General features: G+C 42.3%; 1 protein-coding gene across 4 annotated transcripts in view; it reads right to left on the bottom strand.

Moving 5' to 3' along the window:
- Positions 1-260: 260 nt before the first annotated feature.
- Nca (neurocalcin homolog) overlaps positions 261-11,292 on the bottom strand; it is a 162,323-nt gene continuing 151,291 nt past the window's right edge. For 3 of the 4 annotated variants that reach the window (XM_071716982.1, XM_071716985.1, XM_071716984.1), the window contains exons 2-5: positions 10,265-10,486; positions 9,742-9,860; positions 9,414-9,602; positions 261-8,537 (exon numbers count right to left, since the gene is read on the bottom strand). In XM_071716982.1, the coding sequence (XP_071573083.1) occupies positions 8,337-8,537; positions 9,414-9,602; positions 9,742-9,860; positions 10,265-10,334 (579 nt within the window). In that variant the 5' untranslated portion in view covers positions 10,335-10,486 and the 3' untranslated portion in view covers positions 261-8,336. Of the gene's footprint in view, positions 8,538-9,413; positions 9,603-9,741; positions 9,861-10,264; positions 10,487-10,635; positions 11,247-11,292 lie in introns of all 4 variants that reach the window. The other variant, XM_071716983.1, reaches the window with a different exon arrangement.

Below are 11,292 nucleotides of genomic sequence, written 5' to 3'. Positions count from 1 at the left end.
ACTAATGAGCGAATTAGTTTACGTCACTCTGTCAAGCTTTAATATTACATTACTAATAATATATTGATATCAGTAGTTTAATAATAATAAATTTAAAAGCGCTCAATTTAAAAGCAGGGCAATCCTAATAAACGACTAAAAAAAAAATTCAAGGTGGAACGCAATGGACAATCCGGTTAGAAGCGTAAGGGAAGTTACAATTAAAGCGCTCTCTTTCGAGGGGGGGGCGAGATTTCCGAGGGGAATCGATTGAGACGCACTTTGAACGAGTATAATATCAACACTTTAATGTAGCAATTTCACCGATACACAAGAGTGATTCGTTCTTATTTATAATAAACAACTAGTAATAATTGTCACTTACAGTAAATGTGTATAAGGCGTAAAGCAAATAAAAATTTTGTAACACCTCACGATCATATACACAACATTAATGTCTTACCGGTGTTCTCCGTCGTCGGGTACCGGAACGCAAGACGGAAGGGAAAGAATAAAGAGAGGAAAAAAAAAACACAAACGTGCGCTTTGATTTTCGTAACGTTTTCTTTTTCTTCTTTTTGTACGACGTCAGCATGTATTATCACACACGTTATATCGCATTGCGTGTCTTCGCGGAGAGAAGGAAAGCAAAAAGAGGAGGAAAGAAAAAAAAGTAATAAATTAATCCTGAGAGTAAATTAATATTAAAATATAAACACCTGCGGGGGTTGACACAGTCGTTACAATACAAAACTTCCGCCGCCGCGCACAACTTTCGCACCGCCGCGCCGTCGCGTCGCAAGCGAGATCCTTTGTTACATTCGGAATTTTGTCGTTCGCGCATATATTGATGTATCATATTGATATTTGCTTCAAACCGACGCCGAGATCGCACCAGCGAACGTGAGAGACGCGGCTTTCGGACGCGGCCGCGCGTGCGGAAAGTTTTACAAAAATTATATTGCATATTCGCCGTGCGGGGGGGGGGGGGGACAAAAGACGCAATAGAACACGTACTTCGTACACTTAGCACCGATAGATACCATATATGAAAGTAACAATAATAAATTTCACATTGCCGTAGAAGTATACAGAGGGAATGGGAAATTAGAAGAGAGAGTGTTCGAATACGTTTAGACGCCGGTAGACGATTCGGCTCGAATTAAATCTCAGAGGGAGGAGGAAAAAGATCCTCGGAGAGAAGGGAGTCACAACAATTATTTCCATGGCTATTAAAACGATATAGGTGGTATTGCAAGACACCGAGAAGATCGTGAGAAAACATACGCGTCGAACATGTGGATTTTTCACGCACGAGGAAGAGATTATAATCTCTGTCGCAGAATGCCTACGGTTCCTTTTGCGTGTTACAACATCTACGAGAAAAAACATCGGGCGCTGATTTGAAATTTTAGTGTTATATTCTAATTATGGATATCTCCACAGTTAACTTTCATGTTTCAACGTTTGAACGCTTCGAATCGCGTAGCTCGCGAAGACTCGATCAATCGAACGCGAGACGGCGGCGAAACGCGGGAGTCGATAAACTTTGAAATTTAAATGTAGGAGACAATTGTATATATATATAGAAGTTTGACAGACGAAACAGGCAATTACTTAAGACAAATCGATTTTGTAGCTCGACGAAATGAAGTTGAGAAATAATCTTCAGAAATTCGAGTCCAGCTTTCTCGGCATAACGGAAGATACCGAGAAACTTAGCGCTGAAATTCGATTAAATTCAACGTGTAATATTGCAGAAGAAATCGAAGTCATTATAATTAGCTCTAACAATCTATCACAAATACGAAGCGGATTTTAGATTTATTCTAAACTTCGGAGAGAAAGAGGATCGCGTCAGCTGATAGCTTCGCGAGCTACGCGCCTCCAACGAATGTTATCGAAATAGACACTATAGAACATGTTGGCAAGAGGGCGCAGAGAAAAGTTTTTGTATAAGGCATAAATTTTTTTTTTTTTTTTAAGATATCGGCGATATTAGATATAGCGCTTATAGAATCTTTGATGCACAAGCGGATTAAACTCGCGATATCGTTGATATCCTAGGGGCGAAAAACTCTAATTAGCCAAGAACGCTACGATCCCTTAGGCAAGAGAGCGAAATCATAGAGTATAGATAGAACAGGGAATATCGGGGGGATATAAGAACGTGGTAGAGTTAAAATTTCGAGAGAAGTTACGTTTTTCTTTCGTTCGGCTTTTATCGTCCACGAAATTGTTGTACGTCGATAATAACATGAGAAACTATTTTAACGATCCGTACTGTAACTCTTAACTTCGCAGATATATCTTAGCTTAGGAAGAAATATCACGACAAACACACGAGCAGCAAGTGTCATCGATATCGCTTCAACGAACGTAACCGAATCTCCCTCTCTCTCTTTTCTCGCGCTTTTATATAATATATATATTTTCTTAAAATTTCCGTTCTTCTTTTCTTGTGCGTCTTTTTTTTCTCTTCACGCGTGCAACTTTTCGTGAAACGAATGAGCTATCGCGCTAACTTTCTGATAAGCAGTTCTGAGGAAAAGAAAGAGATCGCTATGGCGAGAAGAAACGATCGGAGGATCGTCTTCTCTCGGAGAAGAAAGAGGAGCTCGGCAAATTGGTTTTCGCGCTTCGACGCGCGTTTCTTTCTCCGTACATCGTATCGGGTACGAAAAAACATCAGAATGCGACGGTGCGATCAGACGGAAACGAGAAAAGTTCCCCGACGAAGCAGGGAACTGTATGCGTTCTCGGGAGAAGCGCAATTTCGCAAGAGTGATCTCGAGGCACGCGTTTCGATCAGAGACTGCTACGTCGTGAATATTATCACAACCGACTTTTTCTCTTTCTACAAGGTACTCGTGTCGACACACGAACGAATAACGACACAGAAACGAAAGTTCCAAACGGCACAATATATATTCCTCGCGGCTGGATTTTTCCCGCTGCTCGAGCGAGAATCATGGAAATTATCCGAGCTTAATTATCATCGCATTATAAATAAAACTTCGGAAAATACGGTATCGTTCTTTTTTCATCGAGTCGCGATAAACTGCTGAATGTAGTTACGCGAGAAGGAACCATCGAAAGAAAAGGAAACATTGAAGCGATCTCACATTAGGGCTAGCGATAAAGGGCTAACGATAAAGGGTTGGCGATAAAAATTCTATATTTTGACGTCACGTCAAGAGTGAGACTCTAATTCGCGTGTAATGCAGTGTTTCCCAGAGTTTAACAATCGTTAAACTCCGGGAAACCAATTAACGATTAAACAATACATTACAGTCGGTACGGACGAAGCCGGACTTCGTCCCGCTTCAGCGCGTTGACAATCGGTTCCCTCTTGCATAATTAATCCGCGATCGCCGCGAGGAACGGATCGTCGGGATTAAATATTTTATCAACATCACGAAAGACGGAGATGCCGAACGCTCGAATGAATACATAATTGAAACGTCCATTTGTACGCAAGAATCAGCCGGAGAACGTGAAAAGAGACGTTAAAATCAAGAGACGTCCTCGTCTTTCAGGCACCATTTAAACGGTCTCGTCATGAAACGTCTAAAGACGCCTACCCGGCGTTCTATTTTCAACTGATCACGTCGATCGAGGTACAAAAATTCTAGATGATTAATTGACAAATCCATCTATTAACTGTAATAAATAAATATCATTGAGATACATCCTCCTTTCTTTTTCAAGAATCTCTCAAGTGCCTTCAGATGTCTTTAGATGTCTTTTGGATTTTCGCGTCGTTCGAATGTAGGCGGAAGTATGTATATAAAATTTGTGAATGTAAAGCTTTGGATACTTGCATCTAAACCGGCGCCCACGCGGCAGAGAAACGAGCAAACGTGCGAATTTCATCTCGATTTACTTTTTATAATGCGTTATGTGGGCGTCATTAAACACTCATTGGTTGAAATTAAAGTAGCGAATTTTATCAAATTATTTGCAAGTTGATTTTGCGATAAGAGAAGGCAGATTAGTTGCCTCTTCCGTTATCTTGCGCTATCTAACACCCACGTGGTTCGTCGATAAATACTTATTCTACATCTCCTCAGACAATGCAACGTCGATCGGAATAGTTTACGCTATAATATCGAAATGACAAGTGAATTTTGCGAATGTAATTCGCGCGATTTATTATTTTACAGCGAGTAGTGAAATCGTGTTATACAAAGCTAGACGTATTAACGATGATTTATAATATATTTAAACTCTAGAATGAGTGTTCGCGTTTTTGATTTTTTTTACTAGCAGTAAACACTGCAAATTCCATGCACATATGTAAATATTCTTATCGACGTTACATCGTAAGAGTATTGTAAGGACGCAAAAGTATTATAATATTAGTTACGCTTAAGAAGAATAATCACGGCTTTTCACATTTACATTTTCATCAAGAAGTTAACTAAACTAAATCAGAACAATAAAAAACGTGCAACTTGTATGTTTCTCTGATGACAGTAATTTTAAATTAAAAAAAAAGGAAATTTTGATATATCGGATAAAATTTCGGTAAAAGAGACGCGTGCCAATTGTCACAAGAACGAGATTTTTAAGCCAGCAAAAAAATAACGAAATCGTTATTACTTGAATAAATAATTTTCAGAGGAGGAAATCGTTAATATCTTCCCAGGTAGCAGAGTGACGTCAAATGACGTATTAAGAACGTCTTAATAACGTCTCTAACGTCAATAAAACGTCATTAAGACGTCTTTAGACGTCATCCTGCTACCTGGGTTACTTTGTTTGGACGACCACACGCGTTACTAATCGCGATCGCCTCGATACCGCTCGTGTTCTGACAAATCGGCACAACTCTGATATTATACATTTTACGCTCGTCGCTACGAGAAAGGGCCATAAAGTGGATTTCGGCCAAATTTGAAAACCCATATCACTTTTACGACCTTCCCTTCCGAGTCGTGTGAGATTTAGTCGCGATATTTTCTCGTGTTTATTGCTTTCTTGATTCGTTTTAAGGTACAATTTAAGTGAATGACTGCCGTCAAGTTTTAACGGGACGTACTGGCAGTCCTATGCTATATGCTGTAACATGAATTTCGTTTTCAACGAACGCAACTAGCTTTTACTGTCTGTAAAATTCGAAGCTCCACTGCCGTCTTTGATATCGTGTCGCAGAATAAAATCTGTTCCGCTTATTGTTAGTGTAATCGGAAAAGTTCAAGAATAGCTTTAGAATCTTAACGTGTATAATATATTCATATGCGTTAACATTAATGAGGTTATTTATTTGTTTATACAATGACTATACCGAGAGATTAGAGAGATATCATTAAATAGTCTTTATCCTTAAATATTAATGAGCACGAGGTGAATAGATGTACATCTTAGAAAGTACAATAAAGATATATTATAATAGAGACTTGTATTATATCTATGTAATGTATATATATATTTATATTTATATATCTGCATCTGTATAACGCGCTCTTGCAAAACGCAATGCTGCTTTGCGTAACGACCAAACGTAATATAGTTTCAGAATTCTCTCATTACGCCGCCGCACTCTGAACATTAATCATTGCATCGCCAGACCGGGTGCCTCGTTGGGAGCGCGCAGCGCAACAAAAGTGTTTTTTCCCGAAGATACCGATCAAAGCACAGGTCGAAAAGTGATCGCTCTCGACAAGAGACAAGTGAAAAGGAAAGGAAGAAAGGAAGGAGACACGATGAGAGAAAGCTTCACGGAAAGAAAGGAAGGCGAATTGAAGGTAAACCCGGTAAAGATCCTCTCGACAAACGGCTGCGCTAGAAGCCGCCGGAAGTCACTCTCATCGTACGCCGGAAAAAATATATATAGAAGCGTAGAGTGCTCACACGCTCGTGTTTACTCGGTAATTGATTATCTCCCCCGACCGCCCCGATCGTGCGGTAGCTTGGGCGAAATGAAGGGCTCTCACCATAAAGCCGTGAAACGTCAGAACTCTGCTGCTGCGTGTATATTCGCGTGGGCGGAGATCGCGATCGCGGCGGTCGCACTCACGATCTCTCTCCTATTTTATAATCAATAATACATAATTGTATGTATAATATATCTATGTATGTATAATTATCGCGATCAATCGGTCGATTGATACGTAATCGGACGACAGGGTGATAAGGCTCGCGTCACACGAGCCGTCTCTTTCTCTTCTTCTCTTTCTTCCTTTCTTCTTCTTCTCCGTAGCATTCGTTTCTCAATTTACCGGACACGCGCGTACACACAGAACAGACATATATACGCAGACTTTCTCGCTTTCTCACAAGTACGCGGGACGCACGCATTCATAAAAATAAATCTCTAAATACGGCACGGCGTGCGCGCGCGTGAAGTTTCTCCTCATCTTCATCCGTCGATCGCTCGGCGAGGCGCGAAGCCTTTCGCTGAAACCGAGGGCCAGTCGCTCTGATCGACAAGGATGTGCTTTTTTTACTTCTCTCAGCGAGATTGGAAAGAGGCAAATCTGTTAACGCTATATGCTCCGATTACATCCGTCCTTACTGTACCTCCGTAACGACAAAGGTCACCAGAAATGATAAAATGACGGCGAGATGAAATAACGGCAATGTGAAGGACAAACTTTCCGCGATTCGATGGAATAACGGCTCTCCGTCGCCGAGATAGCGTCGCATGGTAAATCGAAGCGTCGCGACGGAGAGGACGAAAGACTAGTCGCTCCTTTTCTACATCCGCACGAATCGAAGCGGATCGAACATTTTCCTCGCAGCACCTTCGACGAGAGGGAGAGCAACGCCAATCCGTATGATGCGACAACGATCGTCGCATCACGCGGCCGTTTCTTCCCTTCTACTATATCAAGCTCTAGATCGGTCTCTAAGCGCGTTTAAACTAACAAAGCCTCCGTTTTCGCCGGCGCGCGATCGCGATTTCGCAGTGACCTTTGCCTAAAATCTCGCGGATCTCTAAATCACTAAGTTTTTTTTCGTTGCTAGCGCGCGGCGTGAGGTACGCCACGCGACCGTTAGTCTCCTGTGAGTCTTTTCCGTTGAATGGTCAGTCCGTTTGATGGGTGGGCCGAGAGGCGAGACACTCGGGGTCCGTGAGGGGCGGGAGATGCGATACCGCGTATGTGTCCCCCTGAAGGGACGTGGGCATCTCCCCGTCTGAACCGGGGGATATCGGATACCAACGAGCGGGGGACGGGGCGACGGCCACGGCCGAAGAGCGAGACCGTTACGAGCCTCTCGTACGCTGAGATCGGCAGTCCGAGGATGCGTCGATGCCGCGATACGATCTGCTATGTACAAAGATCCGCTGTGACGCGCGACGTTTCGATCCGCACGCTCTCGCTGTCTGAAAAAGTAAGGTAAAGATAGGGAGAGATAGAGAGAGGGTGACGGAACGTCGTCGCTCGTCGAAGCTCTCGTTTCGCCCTGTACGCGCGTACCATCAAAAAAATCACACGGGTATTACGAACACAGAGAGAGTATTTTAGAATTTCGCTAATCGTCTCGCGTCACCTCGAACGGTCGGGTCTCGACCGAGCCACACAGTCTGCCGAGATGCGTCAGCGGCATCGACGCAACGTCCTCTCTTTCTCGCATGGACGCGGCGCGCGCGCGCTTGACGTTTCTTAATACGACCCGAAAAGGCGTAACAAGCTTCTCGCTAAACCGATCCGTCAATGAAACGGAGCGACTGGACTAGTCTTGTCGACTAGCTTGCGGTATGCGCAAGCGCCATGGGCCCAGTGACCCTGGGACCTCTCGGGTACCGGCCCAATTTATAGAAGCCCTTACACGTGTTCGCGCATAAGCCCACGCGACCGTACAAGTATTTGCGAGAAACCGCCAAGATGATATCTTCGGACAACGGGCAACACAGTTTCTAGTTTTGACAGCAAATTGTTAAAAACTAAGAGCTATCGTTAATCATGTTCCGCCGTTAATCATAAAATAACTTTCCATTTTTCTCTCTCTATTAATATTCAAATTCCTATTGCTTTCTGTGCCGAGTATAATCTATTATAAAAAAAAACCCGCATAATCAAAACATATACAACTGGTCATTCATCATATTTCTAGTCCTCAAATAAAGAATGCTAGCGGGATGAAATTATTTCCGTAACTTATTTCGAGAATTTGATAAATAAATCGTTCCTATTCGCATCCTACGGTTACAAGTTTCTAATAGATATAATTATATTAAAACGACCGAATGTGCGAAGATAATGTTTCGGTAGCTTCCTCGACAGACCCAACCAGGCTCGGACAACTTTCTACGATCGCGTCGCTTCTGCTTGGGATACTAATTGGGCCGGGCACCGATTCGAGTATGCAGATGGCATATTAATATTTGTCTGTACTGGCCCAGGGCCTCACTGAGCTTGTGCACTAGGATCGCACTGCAACAGTCGCACGATAGACGGGTCGCTCTTCGCACCCTCAATAAACTCGTCAAGCGATAGCTTGCCGTCCTTGTTCTTATCCATCTGTCGAAATATCTTATCAGTTCGTTTCTCCGGCGTCGACTCGTCTTCCGGCATTTTCATCACGGAGCCCACCATCTTGTAGATCGCCTGAAAACAGTGTTATAATGAAGTAAAATAGAGTTTATCATTTATTACACATGTGCTTTCATGAAGCATCGGCTTCCGGGAAAGGGATAACAAAACTTGAAACAATAATAAAAGAAATCATAACATTACACGCTAATTAATTGACGTATAAAAGATAATATGTAGTACTATAATAGACCAAAAATTAAAAAATTAGTGTTATTATATTGAAAAAAAAAAATCTATTGTAAAATAAATAATATTCTATGCACAAACATCGCGCCATTTTTCGATTGCATATTACAGAAAAAAAGAAGTGTCAAATCAAAACTTATATACTCAAATTATGTTCATTATTTTGTATATACGCAACAGTCTATAATTTTTTTATAAGAATTTCAACTTTTTCTTTAACTATATAAAATGATTTCATTCAAGCAAGTCTTCTTCGTTTAACGCAATATAATCTCATTTCAAGATCTCCACGTTGAAACTAAAGATATTTTCAAATCAAGAATATTCTTTTTTTCTGCAGTGTATATAATAGATGCAGAGTCAATTTTTCCCTAACAGAAATTAAATAAGAGTTTTCTTAAATCTGGGGCAGTGCAATTTAATGAAAAACCTTATAGGTATCATAATTCAGAGAGAACATTGACATTTCTGAAATCACCTTCTCCATTGAAAGTCATAAAATATTAGTATTGCGGAAGCGGAGGCCGGGAATTCTTAAATCAACGGAGATACATTTAATAACATGGAAGCAGTGATACGGTCGACTATGCATTAAGCTCAGAGTAAATTTATTGCGCCGTGAATTGCCGAACTATATTTCGGCCCCCACGTCCCTCGTCCTCGCGAGAATCCGCGAGTCAGATTTTACAGCTTGGCACGTACCGTCACGATTTCCAGCATTTCTTGCCGCGAGATGTAACCGTTGCCATCCAGGTCGTACATGCTGAAGGCCCACTTTAACTTCTGCTCCAACTTGCCGCGGGACGTTACGCTGAGAGCGCAGAGAAATTCCCGAAAATCGATCGTGCCGTCGCCGTTCGCGTCGAACGTCCTGAATACGTGTTCCGCGAACTACGGGAAAGTCGTATAATAAATTTTTGAGGAACGTAAATAATTCCGGGCGCGGGGCCAGAGCACGCGATATATTAATAAATTTATCGATTACACCCGCGCGTCTCTGTACCCCTTAATCCGGGATTTTTCCACTTACCTTCGACGCGTCGCCGTAAGGGAAGAAATTCCCGTATATCTTCTTGAACTCCTCCACGCTGAGGTGCCCGCTGGGGCAATCCTTTAAAAATCCTTTGTACCACTCCTGGATCTCCGCATCTTCAAAAGGAAAGAGGCAAGTAAAATATTACTTACACCCGGCTGCGCTAACGTTACTCACACGTCTCCAGACATAAATCCGCGAGCTAAATATTCATTGATATAACGTCGAGCTTAATATGCGTTGGCGAATATCTGTATATGTATTAACCTTCCGACGCGCTACGAGCAGAAATATACTGCATCTGTGTAAACTGCATCTATTGCATCTTCATTGTAATCTACAAGTTCATTAAAGCTTTCATTATAGAGACTCAATTTATCCCTTCATTAGAAACTTGATTATTCCATGTCGTTACGCGTACAATATAATGTATAGATATAGTATATAGTATATAGCTAAATACTGAATGGCACGTCAGAAGGTTTCAGGGTATTAATTATTCGTAGAAAGCAGGGCGCACCTGTGAATTCAGTATTCTGTTTGAGGTCCTCCAGCACCTCCGGCTTCAGCTTGCTGTTTTGCTTCCCCATGGCTGCTCCTCCAAGTCCCTTCCAGAGTCCCCGATTTTCCGATGGATCCCGGAACCCAATTAGCAGATAATTAAAGCTCTAACTAGTCTACTATTCTAATAGTGCCGTTAAGCACAACACGCTTCGCGGCTGGTATTCCCCACCAGACACGCCTGAAAGAAGAAGAGACGTTCGGTAACTTTCAGGGTGCTTTTCCCGCGATTAAGCCTGGCTTAACGGCGAGGAGCGGAAGCCGGCGGATGTTCGATAGGTCATACCCGTTTCTCCCGCTCGATTGCTTCGATCGCGGGGGGAGTATTACCTCGCCGGGCCGCACTCGAGATCAATCGTATTCGCTGCAATTAACGTGCAAAACAAACGAATAAAAAACGTCGCGTCCGGGCAAGATACTTTTCCCTCTGAACAGTCGCAAATTCTATAAGCGACTGAATGTCAAAGGCTACGCAGATACTAAAACCGACGGCACAACGACGGACGACGACGACGAGTAAAAAAGATTCCGCGTAAATCAGCCGCGCATGCCGTTGAGGTCCTTTGAGCTTTATTAACGTTCAACCTTTGCGATCAGCACCGTTAAATATTATAGTCACGTTAAAAAAAAAAACAATTCCGCGTCGAACTTATTTGAGAGAAAGATATATAAGTTCCGGCAACCATCGTTCATCCGATTCAATCGATTGAACGAATCACTATCGGAAGCAAATCTTTAATCGTATTAGGAGGGGTTTTACGTATCTATATCGATTTTACGTCGGTTTTACATCGGTTTTACGTTCTATCTCGACGGAAATGCAACATGTAGAAACGAAGGGAGTGACGTTTTTGGAAATACGACAATAAGGACGGAAGGATTTAGGATAGAGTGGGTATTCTTTCTCATGCACGCATTCGCAATCATACGCATTCACGCAACTGCAACAGAAGAAAATTCCAAGATTAGTAGAGCAGCAATAATAAT

This window comes from Temnothorax nylanderi, unplaced genomic scaffold (genome assembly GCF_030848795.1).
Source record: "Temnothorax nylanderi isolate EJ_2023f unplaced genomic scaffold, tnyl_v1.0 TNYL_tig0199_pilon, whole genome shotgun sequence".
In the NCBI taxonomy this organism is placed as follows: domain Eukaryota; kingdom Metazoa; phylum Arthropoda; class Insecta; order Hymenoptera; family Formicidae; genus Temnothorax; species Temnothorax nylanderi.
Note: the sequence above shows the minus strand (reverse complement) of the source record. Positions and strands in the feature narration are given on the sequence as shown.